Source organism: Phyllostomus discolor, chromosome 15 (genome assembly GCF_004126475.2).
Source record: "Phyllostomus discolor isolate MPI-MPIP mPhyDis1 chromosome 15, mPhyDis1.pri.v3, whole genome shotgun sequence".
In the NCBI taxonomy this organism is placed as follows: domain Eukaryota; kingdom Metazoa; phylum Chordata; class Mammalia; order Chiroptera; family Phyllostomidae; genus Phyllostomus; species Phyllostomus discolor.
Window position 1 is genome coordinate 15,424,457 of NC_040917.2, and position 20,104 is coordinate 15,444,560.

Here is a 20,104-nt window from a genome sequence, read left to right on the forward strand (position 1 = left end):
CGGTGCTCCCCCAGCCCTGTGGAGGAGCCTCCTTCACAGCAGGGGGTGGACAGGGTGGCAGGCTGCGTGTCCGCCCCAGAGGGTTCCGGGGTCCACAGTTACAGGCAGTCGTGGGCTATAAAGAGATGGTTGAGAGAGAAGAGCATCTTCTGTGGTTACTCCTTCCCCCATCCCACCCCCTTGCCGGACCTTGCTGTCATGGTAACATACTTCTAAGTATGGATTATTTGTGAGTAGAGAAGCACCTGGCTCTGGAAGTAAATACGAAGATGCTTAGCAACCCTCCCTGCCCCCCCCCCCTTTTTAAATAGGATTTAGCAGGAATTACCGGAAGGAATAGGACAAGTTGGTGCTTACAAAGAAACAGTGTCACAGTCTGGATTCAGATACACCTCTTTTTTAAAATCCTAGTTCTCAAGATAAGGCTCATTATTGCTACGTATATATTTTTCTCGTTGACGCCTCAGATTTGCATAAACACTGAGTCAGAATTCTAGCTTAGCTCGCTGTGGCCGTAGTGTGGGCCAGGGAGGCACCATTACTAGCCAGACCGGGGCAGGCGGCCCCGCACCCTGTGCTCTTCGGGGAGTGATCTCGGTTTTCAGCTTGCGGACCTGCTCGAAGGCAGCAGTCTCAGGAGATGTAACCCCCCCCCCCCCCCCCCGCCCCAGCGTGCAAGTGGCATTTTATTTGACCTAAAACACCCCGTTTAACCCTAAAGGAAGGGAGTACCTCCTTGCTGGGTTTTCTGGTAATAAGTTCTTCACTCTCTGTGATTTTAGAAGAGTTAGACATTTTTCTCTTACTCTGTCTTCTAGCCTAAAAAAACACCTCTGTGCTTCAACCTCTACGTCACTTAATGATTTCTGGTCATTATTTTGAGCTTTTTAATCGTATGGATTCTTTAACTTCAGCGACTCTCACTTCTCGCTGCACAGTGGAATTCGATCTGTAGTGATTTAGGGTGTTGGTGCCCGGGACGCAGCACCCTCGATGTTCGCAGTCCGGCCCCTTCGGCCCCCTGCACACACACACACACACACACACACACGTGTTCTCGCTGCTGTAGAACCTGTCTCAACACTCAGGGTTTACACAGGTTAGTGGGGGTTATTTCAAGTAGCACTCACTGCCATCACATACAGTGGCTTGTTTTTTCAGGGATACTGACTTCCAAATTTTGTAAGCATTTACACTGTGTATTTACCAAATCCCCAAGAACAAAAAAGAAATTCTGATTAAATTAGGTGATCTGTTGCGTAGTTCTAGTTAATAAGGCTGTAACATTAAAGTAAGCGGTTGTACACTTTGTTTTTATATTTTAGTGTCTTTTTAATACGGACCTAGACTTGGAACATTATGATAAGCTCATTAATATGTAGTAAATGTTGGAGTCATCCGTTAAATGTAGCATGGCATTCTGCCTACAGTTCCACGTAAGGCACTGTTATGTAGCTCTGTCGTTGATGGTCTCATTTAATGTTTCTTTCTCTCAGGCGTGGTCTTGGGACCACCTGCACCTCCGCCCCCTCCTCCGCTCCCACCAGGTCCTGCCCAGGCTTCCGGGGTGCTTCCCCCTCCCCCAGGACCTCCTCCTCCTCCTCCTCCACTTCCCTCCTCAGCGCCTCCCCCACCCCCTCCTCCACCTCCTCTCCCTAACCAGGTCCCCCCTCCTCCCCCACCTCCCGCTCCTCCCCTCCCCGCCTCTGGATTTTTTGCGGGATCCATGTTGGAAGACAATCGCCCCTTGACTGGACTGGCAGCTGCAATTGCTGGAGCAAAACTTAGGAAAGTGTCACGGGTAAATGCGCTTCCAAATTATTGTGTTTTTATGTGTGTCTCTTGTTCTTGCTCAATACCTAAAATGCTGAATTTAACACGCTCTAATGTTGCGAATCCTATGTTAATAACTTCATTGGAAAATTTTTTAAGAATTGAAAAGATTTTTAAAAACGGAAAGAATTTAAATTTAGGGGAAGTGTTGCCAGGATAATATAATTTCTATAAAGCCAGCTGTTGGCCTCAGCAGTTAATATTTTACTGTATTTCCTTTACTGTTTTCCTGTGTACGTTTCCTTCTACGTAAACACAGACACTTTTTGTCTCAACTGAGAGTAAGTCCGAGAGAGCGGGTCCCAAGTCCCCTAAATACCCGGTTGTATATTTTGTAAGACCAGGGACATTTGGTGACCAGAGAGTGATTACCAAAGTCAGGACACATTACCGGTAGAATACCGTCACCTACAAGTCTGTTCGAACTTCATCTGTTGTCCAGTCACGTCTTTCCTGGCAGTTTTTCGCTAGCCCAAGATCCCTCATTATATGTAGCTGTAGTGTCTCTTTAACGTGCTTTCATCTGTAGCAGATCCTCAGTTTTTCATGGCACTGGCATTTTTGAAGACTGCAAAACCATTATTTTGTGCCTCACCCTTCAGTCTGGTTTATTGGACGTCCCCTCAAGGTTAATTCAGGCTGTGCATTTTGGGGGTGGGTTATGCATTTTTTTTACCCCCAAAGTAACGTGTCCTGTTCAGTGCAGCACACGCAGGGCTGTGCGGGGCAGCGTCCCCCATGACGGGTGATGTCGGCTCTGAGAGAACTCATGTCACTATGTAATAATCACCCCAGTAGTTCTTACGAGGTTTTAAAAGAGAGGTTCTTTATTGAGGTTAATGCTGATGTATTCTGTCTTGAATATAATAGAGCCGTAAACACAGTATCGCGTGACACAGGAGTTTACTATGTATGTATGTTTCCTTAAGATGGAGGATGGCTCTTTCCCCAGCGGGGGCAGCGCCACAGGCGTGAACGCGGCCTCATCCAAGGCAGACGCGGGCCGCGGGAACGGGCCCCTCCCGCTGGGGGGCAGCGGGCTGATGGAGGAGATGAGCGCCCTTCTGGCCCGGAGGTGAGCGAGGGCGCGTGCGCTTGTGGTCCGAGTTCAGGGTCTTGTCTTAATTTTCTTCCAGAATATAATTTAACTAGAGGCAGTCCTTCCCTCCCGGAATAGCTTTCCTGCTGAGATGGATGATGTTTTTAAAATACGACTTGCCTTCTTTTTAGGAGAAGAATCGCTGAAAAGGGATCAACAGCAGAATCTGAGCAGAAAGAGGACAAAAACGTGAGTGAATGCGGGCCGTCCGCACACCCGGGAGGACGAGGCCCTGGCACGCGTGGCTCCTTCAGGGACTCGTGTCGGAGACTGGCCGGAACCCAATAAGAACTTGCCGTTGCTCATTTTTGTGCTCCTCAGCTATTAACAACAGCTTGTCATGAGTGTTACTTACGATTTTAATGACATTCCTAGTAAGACGTGGGGTTGTGGGGGAAGCCCCAAGTTCAGGCCTAGGAGTTCAGTTCTCGACCCACGTCTCACGTTAAATGCGGGAACAGTCTGTCACTCAGTTTTTTGGGGGTTTTGGTTTTGGTTTCTCCCCTGAGGATCCCCACTTCCTTGCATTTGAAATGGAGGACTGAGACTGGGTCAGCAGTGTGCAGCTGTCTTCCCCCGGGAGCCTGGGGTCCTCAGCTTTTGCCTCCCCTGCCTCCCCGGCCCAGCTGGGCAGACTCCGCTTCGTCGGCTGCAAAGCCTGGTGTCCGACAAACAGTGGAATTGTTTCTCCCGCTCCACCGGGCCCGAGGGGGCACCGCTCCTCGGGTCCCTCGCTTCCCTCCGGACTGACCGCGTGGGCCAGGCTGTTCCCAGCAACAACACCTGAGGACGGGAGCTACGGGGACCGGCAGGGGGAGATGCTGGGCAGGCGAGAGCAGGGAGAGGCCTGTAAGGCCGAGGAAAGAACGAGTGGGGAAGCGGCGGAGAGAGTATTGGAGGTGGAAGTACAGACTGACTACGTACGACGGGCTTGTGATGTTATTCATATTTGTTTCTGTGTGTTTAGGAAGATTCAGAGCCCATAACTTCTAAGGCCTCTTCAACAAGTACGCCCGGTAAGTGCAGGAGGTACAGTTTAACTTGACAAACCAACCCACTCTGTGGGGTGATGCTCCTGTTTCCCCACGTTTGCATCGAGTGACTGCTCGGTTACTAAGACGTTAAAGGTTTTGTTCACACTCGAAAGCACTGGCTTTTGCCCTCTCTTCTCTGCCTTTTGTTGTCCAAGAAGCAGCTGTAAATTTCTTTTTGATGCTGGGAGACCCATTAAAACCCCACGTTTTTCTCTGGTGTATCTTTCTTTGAAAATCATAATGTTTACACATTTTCTGTGTATCCTTGATAATGGGTTGAGGTTATTCACTAAAACAAAGACAGTGTGTCATCAGGTGAAAGGGAAGTGTTTTTAATAATTGATTCTTAAAGGCAAAGATTGAGCATGTTGGCTGGCACCGTCTCTTTCCAAACATTCTCACTTTGAGAAGGTCGTCATTTTGCCCACCCATATGGCTAACAGTGACCATTAAGGAAATAAAGCTCCTGATTGGCAAGGGAAACATTTTTTTTAAAACTTCCGGGAAACATTATTGAATTTAGTGAAATTGAGAGCTCTTGGGCATAGACTATATTATCTAGAATATTAACGAAATGTATTTCACTGGAGGTGCTTAATGAGCACTGTCCCTGCGATGGGGCTGTGGCATTGCTACGTAGTCTCAGGCCGTTTCTTCATATTTGACTAAAAGATTAGGGGGCGGACTGTGCCCTGCCGTGTCTGATGTGGGGTGAAGCAGCACACATCTGATGATTTTGGTGGATTCATATCCAGACTCGATCCACAGGAAACCACTGTAGAGAAAAGCCTACATTAATTCCTACCTACATAGTTTGGTTTAGAGACTACCAGTGCCTCTGAGTTCCACTTTTCGGAAAGCATACTTTTGTCTTTGTTTTGACGGTTGTAGCCTGTTTTTGAGAAAAGAAATCATTCTCATGACTCCAGTGACCGCTCAGCCGTCGGACTGCTGGGTGGTAATTGACACCGTGACTTTGCTAACGGTTTTCCCTCGGCTCTGCTCGTTTCTCCTCTGCTCAAGTCAGTTTTATGTTATCGTTGTTAAAAAACTTATCTGGTTTGTGACCTGTGTATCTTAGCTTTATCTTTCTTTTATAAGCCAAAATTAATTATATATGCTGTTATTAATACCCTAGATATTTAAAAACTCAAGTACAATTTAGGGTCACAGAACCTTTTAAAATTTGAAAACAGTAGAAATCCTCTCCCCAAGGAAGGAAAAATCATATTTTTATACAGATTTGCTCTTAATTTCAAAATTTATATGAATTCCCTGAAGGTTATGCATAGACCCCCTAGTTAACAGCTGCTTAATATATACCCCTTATTTAAAATGTGGAAAACCGAAGCATGGGTTTTCCATTTGTTCTGTGCATTTGTGCTTGTGTGTTGCCATAGGTATTAAACCAAGGATTCTTCCAGAAGGGCTGTGGCTTCTTTTTTCACTTATTTCATTGAGGTCTTTTTTTTTTTTTTTTTAATATGCATTGTGCCAGATACATGACGAGTCAAAAAGGCCTTGGGCACCAGCTGGGAAGATCACACACACATACACACACAATTAATCTTTTACATCCACGTGTGAAATATTAAGTAATGTGTCAGAGAGGAAGGACATTGTATCGTCTGGGGTCACCTGGGCATCTCTAGAGAAAAACGACATCTTACCGTGTGATGAGGGGGATTCAGTCTGGCTGGACGTGGAGGAGGGGGCACCGCTGCACGGGTAGGGAGCTGGAGACAAGCAAGGAGAGGCTTGCCTGCCTAGAGTGGAGAGGTTCCTGTGTACCCGGGGGGAAGTTTGGAAGAGTGAGTGTGAGAACCAGACTGTAGGAAGCTTTTTACGAGAAGATCAGGAGTTTGGTTCTGCTGGGCACCTCAGTTGGTGGTTGGAGTGGTGTTCCGATGTGTCAGGGTTGCAGGTTCGATCCCTGGTCTGGGTGCATGCCAGAGGCAGCCGATGAATGCATCTGTAAGCGGAACAACAAAAAATCTCACTTTCTCTCTCTTTCTCTTCCCTGCCCGCTAGTCTCTCTTAAATCGTTTACAAAAAAGAAAAGGTCAATAGTGTAGACTTAACCTTGCAAGGAGTGGATTGATGGTTTAGGAGCAGTAAAAATGGCAGCAGTGAGCAGTGTGACACGGGAATCGGGGAGGGCCGAGATGGGGAAACCTTCTCAAGGAGGATCCAGTGCCATTCCAGAGACCTGCTGGCAGTGACCCAGCCCGTGTCCTCCTTCCTCAGACCGACATGGGGCCCCCCAGAGAGAGGGCAGCCCCTCTGTCCCCACAGCTGCACTGACCTGCTCCTTCCCAACACCGGAGGGGCCCTTCTGAGATTAGAAGAGGATCTGGCTGATGGAGAAAGACCTCACCCCCCTGCTGAGTGTTAGCGCTCACTACTCCTTCGCCACGCTGGACTCACTTCTTCATCCCTCCACATGCCGCCTCTTTGGTGACAGTGCCCTGGTGGCCGTCCCCCTGCCTGTCCAGCTGTCTGTCCTTCGTTTCTATTCAGGACCTCCCTCTTTGCACCTACTCCGGCACATGTCTCTTGGACGTGTTTCTGTCCCTCCTGGACCCGTTTAAAACAGAGAGATGGATGATTGGTCGATGAGCAAAGCCACATGAGGGGTGCCTCGAAGGTGTCACATGTAGATGGCCGAGTGCAGCAGCAGCCCAGAACAAAACTAGTGTTTCGAGGAAGAGCGTGACTTTACTTTTGCCTGCATGCAGTTTAGAGAGAGAGCAAGCTGCTGCCTGGATGGGAGCAGGAGGCCGCCAACTGAGGGAGAGCATCGGAACGAGGGGTTTCCTGGTTAAAACTGCGCCCCGAGGTCACAGCTCGTAGTTAGACTTGACTCTCGGGTGGCCAGATGCTTTCCCGTGACAGGGTCCCACTGCTGGTGTCAGCCAGTCGGTGAGCGAGGCCGGTGGCAGCAGCAACGATTCGGCCCGAATCAGAGCAGCGCCTCGCGGCACGGGAGACTGCTGACCAGTGAGCCCCTGCACGGCCTTTGCAGACGGAGCTGATGGGGAACTCACTCCCGTTTATCTGGAGTTGTCTGCTGACGCCCGAGAATTGGTTTCTTTGGGAGTCAAGGAAGTACAATAGAACTGCATGGTTCCGAAATCTATTTCGAGTTGTTCGAATTTTTTTTTCCCAAAAGGACTGTTTGAATTTAGCTTAAATGTCAGAATTTATCACGACATTAAAGATTTTACTTTTGGCACTAAAAATAGTTTAAAATAGTATGGTGATACTGTCTCAGCCTAATAAACTTACACTATCTTTTAATTTAAAATAATTTATACTGCTTATAATTTATAACTACCTAAAAACATCATACTCTTACTCTGATCATCCTGTCTCTACCAGAGAAACTTCTGTTCGTCCGGTGTACAGGGGTGTATTTTCAGTTTGACGATGGAGTATATTCCAGGGAAACTTATCTCACTTGGCCTTTCTTCTCTTTTGAAGGTCTGGAATTGTTCAAATTCGAATCCTTACAGATTTTAATTCGAGTTCAGAATTGAAATTAAAATCTTCTTATTTGCCTGTATGACTACATAAGCCTGTATCATGGTATTTAGTGATTTATCATTTGTTTTGCCGTAGCTCCGGGAGCATGCGGGATGTTTAATAACGTGTGTTCTTTATTTTTAAAGAACCGACGAGAAAACCCTGGGAAAGAACAAACACGATGAACGGCAGCAAGTCACCTGTTATCTCCAGGTACCAGTGTGTTTTTCTACGTGTTACATTACACTTTCACCTCAAGAAGGAGTTGACGCCTACATTCGTGTGGCAGGAACAGTGGGTGGTCGACTTGAACTTGGGGGGTGGAGCAGAGAACACCCCCGTGTTCCCTCTGCTGTTCGACAAGCTCCGGGCTCCTTTGCGTTTCCACTAGTGAAATTCCACTGTCTGAATTCTGCCCCACGCGCTCGGCCGGCCAGGTTGTCTGAAACTTAGGTAGCTTTTCTTCCTCCCCGTTTTTTTTATTTTGAGAGCTTCAAACCTACAGAAACGTTGACAGATAGCACAGTGAACACCCATAGCCCCAGCACCGAAATGCCCCGCTTATTAACACTGTGCCCCATTCGCTGGAACTCGTATCTACACACGCACACATTTTTTCCCTCTGAATAGTTGGAAGGCATTTGCCAATATTTGTTGCTTCACCCTGAAGACTCTTTGTGTTTTGTCCCAAGAACCAGGACATTCTCTTAAGAAACCTCAATACAGTTGTCGCTCTCAAGAAATTTCACGCTGAACAAAATAATATTACCATGCGTAATATGTTCCCATTTCCCCATTAGTCTGAATGACATCCTGTATTTTGTCATTGTAATTTTTGAAAGTATTTTAAACTGAAAAGCAGCTGGAGAGAAAAGACTGCAGTGTTTATGAGAGAGCGAAAGAAAATTCTGAATTGGTAAAGTAGAAAGATTTTTGCTCTCTCTGTTCAAACTTCTAATTATAATCAAGTCAGGAAAAACAGTGCCCAGAAACAAGAGTAGTTAATTCGTGTTTCTCCGAGTGGCCTTGTGTCCATGGTCAAGGGAATTCAGTATTCCTTAGCTGAGCGTGCTGTATCATCATAACTCAATTTATACCACGGGTTTGGAACACAGAGGAAGATTTGTTTTGGTAGATGAGGTAGCTGAAAGGTGTCCCCGAAACGAAAGCTATTTTTCCTAGACACTAAAGAGTTTTTTGCCTTTTCTTTCTGAGCCATTTGCCTTAGTTTTGCCTCGTAAAGTGCAAACTTGACTTACGGAAGTCTAATCAGGAAAAACACAGGGACGGCCCTCATACTGTCACTGGTCTGTTCTGCGTCGGCCTCAGTCTACATCGGCGCTAGTGGCGGTGAGGTTCTCCTGGTGGCGACGGGGTTTGCCCAGGTCACTGCTGCCTGCGCACCCCGAGGAAGCCGGGCCTTTTTGAACGTGGGGGTGCTTGTAGTTTCTCAAGGGACTGGAAGAGGGTCCGGCAGAAGTAAGGCCTGCTGGGGTGTGGTCGGTAATAACGTGGGTGTAATAATTTATAGTTGGAATTCGAACGTTTCACCTGAGACGTCCTGTGGTGTGCTTGCATGTGAGATATCGTTACATTACAGAATTACACGCTTCTGATTGGGTGTTTAAGGAGGGGCGTTATTTGTGCCTGACCCTGGGTTTGACTGTAGAGGAGAAGGCAGGGATTTGTCTCCGTGCACGTGTTTTTCCAGTGTCTGCGATGCCTAGCCCCGAAGTGCAGTCTCTGAGGGCAGGTTGGCCCCGGCCCGTCTGGGGTTGCACCTTGGGAAGCTTGTGGATCACGTGCTGATAGGAGAGCGGAGCTGTGGTGCACCATTCTCCTTTGGAGGCGGGAATTGTGACATGAATTTTGATGGGGAGGATTCTTTCTCCTCTCTGCCACCACTTTTCCTCCCCGCTTCATTGGTAGGGATTCGGTTGTGAGCCTGCCTACGGCTCAACCAAAATTCCCAAATTCCCAGCGGAAGTGTCTTAGAAGGGTCAGGAAGAGGTTCTCCAAGTGGATGGTGCTCCTCAACGTGTTGGTGTTCCTTTAGTTCAGGAAAGACTGCCTGAAGGATTGATTCTTCAGACAGACTTTGTCTAAAGGAAATCTAATAAGTGTTCTGAAGGCCGCCGTTTGAAACGTATTTTTGTATATAGATGGAGGGAGTGTTGGTCCTTATTATCCAGTGGGTGCGTTGGATCACGTTCTGACTTGTAGGTGGTTTTCCTCTCCTTTCCCCAAATAGGAATTCTGGAACGCCTGATTGTCCCCTGACCACTGCTACAGCTTTCGACAGATGTGACGCAACCACCAATACGTGTGGTGTGTGTCTCAGCATTCCCCTGCAAGCACTGTTCAGCCATAATCGATTTTAAAAATATGTCTTATAGATAAGAAGTGTATTCCTCTTCTTCCTAAGTCATCTCCCCTGCTCCTTCTGGAAGCACGTACACTGGCCATTCTGTGTTTTTATCTAAGTGTGCCCTACCCTCGCGTGGCGGTGAAAATACCCCTTTCCCTCCCGAGTCTCCGCGCCGTAACCGGCACGTGAACGTCCTGTGATCACACGCAGGAGATGCTGCCCTCACGCTGGAGTTACTAAACGAAGGCGTCGGATAGTAGGGGACACGCAAGGCTATTGTGGTCAAAAATGCTTTCACCTCGGACTGGAGTGAAACGCTGGGAAGTTTGTGGTTTCTTCCTGCGGTGTTTGCGAAGGGCTTGCAGGTCGTGTGTTCGAGATGGAAAAAATGTCCTCTGTATGACCCCCCAAGAAGAGTTACTTTTTCTTACTTCAGGCCACGATGATTCTTACTGTGCTTTTATTTGAGACCGTGTAGCGTTACATTTAGTCTAATAGAAACGTCTTTGGGTTTTGGTACATGCTATACATCTTTGTGTTGACATCTCACTGTGTCTGTAGTCTATAACAATGATTTAAAAAGTTCTCTGTGATTAAGTCAACAGTACCCTCACATAATTAGAATTAGTCTCCAAATACCTTCTATTTTGTTGGAAAACCTCATTTTAAGGTTAGTGGACTCCTTTCGTTCTTACTTTGTTTGCTAAGACTAAAAAACCTGTAAAAAAATAGCATAATGAGAAAGACTTTTCCAAGTTCCATTGTATGCCCCTTTACATGGTCTCTCCCCTTCGTAGACGGGATTCTCCAAGGAAAAGTCAGATTGTTTTTGACAACAGACCCTATGACTCATTACACAGGTACCCCCCTGATGTGCCTTTGTGGTTTGAGACTTCTAAATAACGCGTTCAGGCCTGGGCTGAGCTTTTTCTACCCGGATCGGTAATCACCACGGGGGCGACACCTAGGAAGATTGGCTCTTGCGCGTTCAGCTTTTTACCTGGAACACTTTTTTAAAACTTCTGAGAGATTTGAGTTAGAAAAATGAGTAGTGTTCATTTCCCCAGCATCACCGTGTAGTTGGGTTAGGACAAGGGTGAATGGTAAACGTATCAGAAACACTAGCATGGGAATCGGAGGCCACACACATCCGGGCTGTTTGTAGGTTGTGTGTGGGGGCCAGGGCCTGTAAAGAGGGGAGCACTGGATCCTGTGCTGTCCGACCCCGGAGCGTAGGGCGATAGCACAGCCCCGGTTGTGGGTAAGACATTCTTTGAGGGAGATCGCTGTTTTCTGGATACTTTGTTGTAAATTGAGTATCTTTGACAACCTAGCATCTAACATCCCAGACAGATGATTTGTCTTCTAGGATGAGTCCTATTATTCCATTTTTTTAAATTAAGAAAAACTTAAGTTGTGAACCATGTATTTCTTTCTTCACTGAAAAAAATGGCAATGTTTAAAAAATCTCCAAGTGCTTAAGTTATACTGAGAGTTAATTTGGCAGGATAGGGATATAAATATTGTAATGTATCTTGGAGGCAACACTGTCATTATAAAGTTAACAGAAACCTCTGAGAAACCCTCATGTTCTGTTACCATTTACGGTGAAAACCACAGATTAAGAGTAACTGAGATCTGTGCACGTTATTACCTGTGTCTGTTTTTAAACCTGCACACCGGGTCTCCCGGGAACACGGGCTCGGTGTTCCGGCGTATGGAGGGGTGTCCGGGGCATGAGGAAAGGTTCCGTCACCAGGCAACCATTTGGCCAAAGTTAGCTAAAGCTATTCTCATGGCTTTGATGATTAACATACTTGATATGTTTGTTTCATTAGCCCGTCAAATCTGCATATAATAGTCAACTCATTTTTTCCTGCCTTTTTTTGAGGTTATTTAATTTTTACAGCCCACAGACTCAAACTTGCTAGTAGATAGACAGACGGCACTGGCGATGCAGCTGTCTGCTGCAGTCTTCCCGGGTGTCTTGCCGCTTGGCACACAGTGCCTCCCGGGGCAGTGTTGTCCATAGACCGTTTTCAAAGTGGTGATTACTTCTTTCCTTCAGTATGAAAAGTTCCCCCCTGTAGTTCACTGTCGTGGTGGTGGTGGCGGTGGTGGCGGTGGTGGTGTTGGTGGTGTTGGTGGTGGTGGTAGGTTGCATGTTAGCATGAATTCCATTTTTTAAGAATTGCATGTTTCCACAATTACTGTATAACAATAATCGTTTCTTGAATTGTTCAGTAAGTATGGATATATTGGTAGCACACCACCTGGTTAAGTAACAGGTGGTAGTTATTCACGTGAGTTTGAGGGTATTCGTTTTATAACGTAGGAGAAAACTTTCAGCCCGTTGTACCACGTCCATATGAACAGTAAGAGAAAAGGCACGGCAATGAAGGACTGAATTCCGGAGCGCAGGAGTGGGTAGCGTGGGCAAACGAAATGCGCAGCGTGTCGACCTTAGGGACACGGCGCTAGACCAGGCTTTACACAGAGCGCCGCGCCTGGCCTACTGTGGACCTCGGTGCGTCCTAAGTGGCCGTGGCCCTGAGCAGTCTCCTCTGCAGAGGGAGAAGTGCACCCTCCCTAGAGGCGAGGACATGGGTCGTGTGAATCTTCTCCCCACACAGGGCCTCCCTCCGTGCTCCTCGCGTGGAGCTTCCTGAAGGTTGCTTTCCTCGCTCCCGTGAGCGCGTGCAACATCTGATGCGATGCAGTTGGCTGGCCTGCTTCACGCCGCCTCTTAGGCAGTCGCGTGTTTGATGTTAAAGCAGATCGGCCCAGTATCTCATCTTCCCAAGCAGAGCCTGTGGGTGGATGTACAATGTGCCTTATGAGAATGAATGCAGTCAGGACTTTGTAAAAGTCGTTAGTGCCCATTGAGTCTTGGCTTAGGCGCTCCGGCAGAACTGCAGTGAGCCGACTGACGGCTTTCCTCTGCCCCGAGTTGGGGCCCCACAGCCCTGAACCAGGGGGTTCCCCTCTCAGTGTTTCCTCCTGTTGCCAGGCTCGGGGAGGGAGGGAGCCATGACCGGCTTAGTTGATACTGAAACTTTTGCTTGAAATATACCCAATCCTGAAGATTTCTTTCTTCTGTGAAAATTTTAATAGAAGCTAAACTTTTTTAAAAATAAATTTCTCATTCTTTTTTTAAAACTACATTTCTTTTTTTAAATGACTTTTTAAAGACTTTATTTATATATTTTTAGAGAGAGAAGGGAGAGAGACAGACAGACAGACATCAATGTGCAGTTGCTGGGGGCTGTGGCCTGCAACCCAGGCATGTGCCCTGACTGGGAATCGAACCTGCGATGCTTTGGTTCACAGCCCAAGCTCAATCCACTGAGCTATGCCAGCCAGGGCGAAGCTAAACTTTTAAAAGTTCAATAATTGACAATCAGCTTCTGTGAGGCATTTCCTTTTTAAAAAACAAAACAAAGCAAAACGAGTGTATGGGAGTGGTTAGCCAGAACACACCATTCAGATGCTCTCTCCACAGAACTTCATCCGGAAATGGCCACATTGCCAGTTGGATGTGAATACACTTTTAACATAATAATCATTTTCCCAACATGTTTTATTCTTTTTTTAATGTTTGAAATGGAATTAAAAAATACATAGAAATTGTGCTTGCTGAAAAATCCCTCCCCTGCCCCCACAACCCCAGGTGTAGAGCCTGTAAATTGCTTCGTGTTAGAGTAAGATGTTTGGGCTTACATTTTCCCTTCCACGGGTCTGGCGGCATCTGGTAGACAAGGTGTGATTTCAGAAGAAGGAGGAGAAAACAGGAATGTGTCACTGGGGCCCTGGAGGTCGCAGCTGGCCTTCCGTCTCTGTCGTGACCGACACGTCACACATTACCTGGTGACCTGCCTGATGGCCTGCCTCGTGCCCGAGGAACTGTCTTCCACTCTTCACTGAAGATGTCTTATCGTCTTAGCACCTTTCTCTTGTTTCTTTACGGATAACTGGAAATTCTGAGAAAAAGTGGAAAACACTTTCTGTGTTGTGTTCTAGTCAGCCCTGCGGCTTTGACGGCGCAACCCAACAAGTTTTGGGAAATGGGTTGAAATCTGGGCCTGGGTTGGTAAATTCACAGGGACTCACGAACTCTGTACATTTCTCGAGTGTTGCTGACCTGTCCTGGACATCTCGTTTGTACAGACCAAAATCTGCACCCTCATCGCAGCCCAGTGCCAACGGAGTCCAGACGGAGGGCCTGGACTACGACCGGTTGAAGCAGGTGGGTGTATGCGGGCGGCGGTCCTCCGTTTGTTTGCAATGCTCCTCAGTGAAAGCATCTCCGGTGCGTGCATGCATCTGACAGCTCATGAGTGTGCTTGAAGAGCACGTCGAGTCACGCTAGTTTTCTGCAGGTTAAACAGTGACATCAGCACCATATTATTTTTTCGGATTCTCCTGTTCTGGTTCAGTGGGTTTGCATCAAGGTTCGGCGGAGGCGGAGGGTGTGGGCGGTGGTTCAGTGGGATAGTATGAATTTTAAACGTCTGTGCCTGGTGTGTATCTGTTTAAAGGGGGAAGCAGGCTTCCCACTTCTCACTTCCGTTGGCAAAAACGGGCCTAGCAGATCTGGCGTGAGTGAGAACGTGAGGAAAATGGGCACTGGCGTATTTTTGCATTCTCGGAAACAGTTTGGGAAAATAAATCAGAAGCCTTAAAAATGCCTTAGCTTTGACCCCATCAGTTTCACTGCTAAGAATTTAGGCCAAGAAACTGTCATAGAAGTGTGTAAGTGTGTAACACCAGGGTGGGCCCTGCAGGAACCCTGAGTGAGAGGATAGTTCACAGTGAATTGTGAACGCATGCCCGCATTCGGTGAAACGCACAGGTAACTGACACTATAGACAGTTATTTCACCTCTATTTAAAAAAAAGCTATTGTCCATATTTTGGATATATGTGCATTATATTTAATACCTATGTACTCAGGGAAAAAGTGGAAGGAGTAATAGATGAGGAAATAGTGTGGAGCTTTAAAATATTTTATTCCAGCCCTGGCTGGTGTAGCTCAGTGGATTGAGCGCAGGCTGTGAACCAGGCATCGCAGGTTCAATTCCCAGTCATGGCACAAGCCTGGGTTGCAGGCCATGACCCCCAGCAACCGCACATTGATGTTTCTCTCTCTCTTTCTCCTTCCCTTCCCTCTCTAAAAATAAATAAATAAAATCTTTAAAAAAATAAAAATAAAATAAAATAAAATTTTATTCCTAAAAGACATAAAATAATTTTTTGAAAAAATTGGATAGTGTTAACAAGAATCAAAATGGCCAGCTGTGAAATCTTAGTGAAGTTGATCGTCAACTTGCAGACCCTAGCACAGGCGGGTCTTTGAGGAAAAACCCGCCTTTGTCATCTTTGTGTCCTTGCTCAGCACTGCAGGCTGCAGGCTGCCTCGGGAAGTAGTGGCGATACTGACCACTGTAGTAGTGTGGGCTCGTGGGCTGGCTGTCTGGTGGACCTGGCACCGGACGAACGTGGTGTTGGGTTCCTTGCATTGCTTTGTCCCCACGTCCTCGTGGCCGCCCTGTCCTGTGGTGTTAGTACTCAAATTCTGCACGTACACGGTCCAGAGAAGTCCAGGTCCCTCAGACCCCACTTCCCCCATTCTGTCACTCGTGTTTTTCAATGCCCGCAAATGTTCGTTCGGGGCCCGAAAAGGCGACAGTGTTGCAGTAGTAAGTTCAAAATTAACTGGGGTCACAGAGGGAAACCCTAGCGGTCATTTCAGATAAACCTAGTTTTTGTGCAGCAGAGCTCTCTGGAAAGGTAGAGGGAGTTATGTAATTTGGAAAGGAAGCGTGCGGTGTTTGATAAAGCTCTTGTGTTCCTGTGTGTTAAGTACGCCCTTGTCTTCCTGAGAAACGTTTGGGAACAGAGCACGGGGCACAGGCTTTCTGGGGAGTTCTTGGCCGGCTGAGGAGGGACAGCAGGGAGGCTAGATCCGGCCTGAGGACAGATTGTAGGGTTAGTTTGAACAAGGGTGTCTGTCCGTCCGGACAGTCATTCCTGTGCCTCGGGTTTCTCGTCGGCAAAGCAGAGGGATTAAACTACTGGATAGTTTTCAACCTTATTTTAAACTGGAAAAGCTTTATTTTGTTTGTTTTAAAAAAAAAGATGCACCTTAAACACAGAGCAGTTTCACTTTACTTGAGGTGTGTGCAATATTCAAGTCACATCATTCAAAACTAACCTTTCCTAAAGGTAGCTATTGTTTTCACCATTAAAATTGTGTTACCTCATTATAGCCCTTATAGCTTTCAAATTACACAGTTTTTTTTTTTTTTTAGATTTTATTTATTTATTTTTAGAGGGGGAAGGGAGGGAGAAAGAGAGAGAGAGAAACATCAATGTGCGGCTGCTGGGGGCCGTGGCCTGCAACCCAGGCATGTGCCCTGACTGGGAATCGAACCTGCAATACTTTGGTTCGCAGCCCGTGCTCAGTCCACTGAGCTACGCCAGCCAGGACCAAATTACACAGTTCTTAATTTTTTTTTTAATGGTGGGGAGGTCTGTTATTTCAAACTGAACGTACAAGTAGAAATTTTGCAAAGAGGGTGTGGTTTTTCATGGCAGAAGGAGGGTCCTGAGTGTCACTATTAAATGGAAATGTAATATGGACCTGATACGAACTTTAAAATGTCAAGTAGCCACGTGAAATAAGTACAGGGAAAGATGTGAAATTTCCTAATAATATTTCGATGCGTAGAAAACATTTTTAAATTAACTACTGAGTTACTAAACGTTATTTTCTTGATACTAAACTTCTGAAATCATGTAGAGTGCATCTCTTTTCTGGGCTGCCACACTCCAGGGCTCACCCACTGCGTGTGGCTGGTGCCTGAGACCTGCTGTGCGGGCCCCTCCCACCTTCTCCCAGGCCCCTCCCACCTTCTCCCTGGCCCCTCCCACCTTCCTCTCCCCATTAGGGTAGCCAGGGGCTCTCCAGGGGAACCCTAGATTCCTGGAAACAGCTTGGTAGCTGTGCTGATGCCCTGGGAATCCTGTGCTTCAGACCCAACGACAGGTTTGCCGAGAGCTGAGTGTTCAGTTGACCTGTCTTCCTCCTTCACGCACCTTCTAGCGTGCGGCACCCCCAGACCGCGCCCAGAGAGACCAGACTAGAAGCGGAGCCTTTGGGGAGGTGACCTGAACCGCGCCTTTCACTGGGTGGCAGAGAAATGGGTTTAGTTTTAGGAAGCATCTGTTTCATGTCCTGCGAGGCTGGAGTCAGCAAAGATTGGGGAAAGGAAAACTATTAAAACAAAGTTTCCCAGTGCTGGTCTTCCAGCACACAAATTGTGACTGCAGAAACCAAAACCAAACATAGTGTTTTATAGTCTTAAAATTTACTATGGGCAAGACTCTTTTTGGCAGTCACTTTTTTTCCTGTATTCCTCATGTTTTTCTCTTAATATTTCAGGACATTTTAGATGAAATGAGAAAAGAATTAACGAAACTAAAAGAAGAGCTCATCGATGGTGAGTTTCTAAACACATTTGGTTGGTGTCCCCATGGTTAAGGACAGCAAGTTTTTAAGCAAACAGGAGAAGAACAGAGACAGAATCATGGATACGGAGATCGTTTGGATAGTTTCCAGATGGGAAGGGGGTGTGGGGGGAAGTGGGTGAGGAGGCGAGGGGGTTAAGAAGCACAAATAGGTAGTCAGAGAATAGCCATGGGGTGTAGAGTCCAGTATAGGAAACGGAGTAGCCGAGGAGCTCGTACCCGTGACCTATGGACAAAGACAGTGGGTGGGGGGGAATTGCCCGAGGGAGTGGGGGCTGCTGGGTGAAGGGGGGCGAAGGGGGAAAATCAGGACAACTGCAATAGCAAAATCAATAAAATATAATTTTAAAAAAAGAATAGGAAATGTTAAGAAAATGCAGATAGTACTGGCCTGTGTGGCTCAGTTTGTTGGAGCGTTGTCCCAGAAACCGAAGGGTCGCAGGCTCTGTTCTGGCCCCGGCGCACACCTGCGTTGCAGGTTTGGTTCCCCCCCCTCCCCCTCCCCCCCGCCCGCCCGCCCCGTCAGGGTGTGTAGCAGAGGCGACCGATGGATGTTTCTCCCCCTCTCTACCTCCCATCCCCTCTCCCTAAAATCAGTAAGCATGTCCTTGGGTGAGGATAAAAAAAAAAGGAGAAAATGCAAATAAAGTAATAGCCAGTTATTACTTGAGGGCATAAAACAAATACTTTTCCATAGTATCCTGCCCTTTGCTTGGCATGTGGGAGGAGCCCTCTCTCCTTCCTGTAAGGGAGAGAAAAAGAGGAATAAACACGGTCCCTCTTTCAGTCGCCGAGTAGTAATTGCTGGAAAACTAGGGGAACAAGTCTTTCCCCAGGTTGCCTTCACTCGTCCTTTCCACCGCGCGGCTCTCTTATCCTCGAGCCCACAGAGTAAGAGTTTTCACTGGGAGTGGAAAAGGGAGAGCATAAGCAAATACACATATATGGAAATGAGCATCATTTTTGTAATAAGAAAATTCAGAGATGGTGCGATGAGACGTGCAAAATCAGTGTGTCTTTTTGTTGCTGTGCAAACACAGTCGTTAAGATTTCTTAAGATGGAATCCCTCATTTATTTCACCGTACTGTGTTTGTTTTGACTGCTTCTCCTTCTCCCACCCAGCCATCAGGCAGGAGCTGAGCAAGTCGAATACCGCGTAGAGAAGCAGACGAGGGAGAGATGGGACTTTACTCTGGAGAAAGGAAAAAAAAAAAAACACCTACAGACAACAGCTGTCAGCGACACCACACCCCTGCGTTTTGTTGAGCTGTAAGAAGATGGAGACCGTCGGAAGGAGGGAAACACCAACACACTTTGAAAACCTTCAGGCGTCATCACTCTGGCGATAAGCTATTTCCCTCCCCGTCTGCTGCTGTTTTCCGACCTTTTCAACAGGATGGAAGAGTCGTCCGTGTAAGAGTTCCTGGAACAGTGACACAGAAAATGCTAACCAGCCCGTCAGGCAAAGATCGCTGTGCGTTGAAATATTTTCATGTCAAGATAAACGCTCTCATTTTCCACAATCCATTGCTAAAATAAAGAGGAGAAAGGCTTAAGAAGTTTTTTCCCCAAGCGTGCTGATGAAGAGTTCAGCGAGCTACGCCGTTGTATTGTACATGTTTCTCTCAGGTCTGTCTTCCTATCATGTTGTTCCATGACTGTTGGGACGAGCCCTGCGTACGTGAAGACCGTCAGGCTCGGAGCAGAGGGGATTGTTACGTGCTCTCCAAGGGTAATATTTATGAGAAAGTGTCCTAAGAAAGATTCGTCCGGCTTGAGGAATTTTAGAATGATAGGAAGTCTTCTCGAGGTAGCCTTCATGCAATTTTTGTAGAGTACAACATAAAATTCGTCCAGAATTGAAAGATTTAGATGCCTTCCTAAGTTGTTACAACGCTTTACCAAATCTATGACTCCTTACATAACACAAACCAGTGGTCAAATGTAAAACAATATATTGTAGATTTACTGTAGGTTTTCAACCTTTTTTAGACTTATGCATGTGGACATTTTTATAACGTAATTACTACCACCACAAAACTAGCTTTTTTAATCGCAGGCGGTAATGCATGTCACAGTAACACGCAGGGCCTTCTCCAGGCCTCGTCCCCGGGAAGACGTTTTGTAGCATACTCTGGGGAGTGGGAGGAAGGGACGGAATAATTTTTTATTTAAAGCTAATTTCTGCACTATCTTTTTTTCTCGATTACCTGCATGAAAAATGACGAGGACTATTTTGTGACTTTAATTGGTTAAATATGTTAACAGAACCGCGTACTTAATCTTTGACATCATGTCTTCAGCTCTTTGTATTTGAACTTCTGTCATTTCAACGGTCTGAAACATGATTCGGCGCTTCCCCTGAAGCGTGTCTTCCTGTGGGACTCACACGCTCGGTCCCCGAATCTGGCCGTGACGATGACCTACGTGCCCTGCAGGTGTGCAGGTGGTGGGGCACAGGCTCCTGGCTGCCGGGCCGCTTTTGAATCTCATTACGTTGAGTTACAAGAACAAACAGTGAGGGCAGCAGTCAAGGTCACAGAGGTCGTTCGGTAAGGGGAAACCCGTGAGGAGCTCTGCATCGTTTCCTTTTAGTAAAGTGAGACTTGGGTGGTGGGAACAAGGAAGTGGATACTCTGCTTACCGTTGTGTGTGCGCACGCCAGTGTACGCACACGCCAGTATGCACACACACGTGTGCACGTCATCCACTCCC

The 20,104-nt window shown here is 47.0% G+C and overlaps 1 protein-coding gene across 7 annotated transcripts in view; it reads left to right on the forward strand.

The window, feature by feature from the left end:
- ENAH (ENAH actin regulator) overlaps positions 1-19,748 on the forward strand; it is a 104,969-nt gene extending 85,221 nt beyond the window's left edge. For 5 of the 7 annotated variants that reach the window (XM_036016152.1, XM_036016153.1, XM_036016156.1 and 2 more), the window contains 8 exons: positions 1,497-1,801; positions 2,763-2,908; positions 3,064-3,121; positions 3,900-3,948; positions 7,638-7,704; positions 14,027-14,105; positions 17,303-17,360; positions 18,512-19,748. In XM_036016152.1, the coding sequence (XP_035872045.1) occupies positions 1,497-1,801; positions 2,763-2,908; positions 3,064-3,121; positions 3,900-3,948; positions 7,638-7,704; positions 14,027-14,105; positions 17,303-17,360; positions 18,512-18,549 (800 nt within the window). In that variant the 3' untranslated portion in view covers positions 18,550-19,748. Of the gene's footprint in view, positions 1-1,496; positions 1,802-2,762; positions 2,909-3,063; positions 3,122-3,899; positions 3,949-7,637; positions 7,705-10,656; positions 10,720-14,026; positions 14,106-17,302; positions 17,361-18,511 lie in introns of all 7 variants that reach the window. The other 2 variants (XM_036016155.1, XM_028531172.2) reach the window with 1 other exon arrangement.
- Positions 19,749-20,104: the final 356 nt, after the last annotated feature.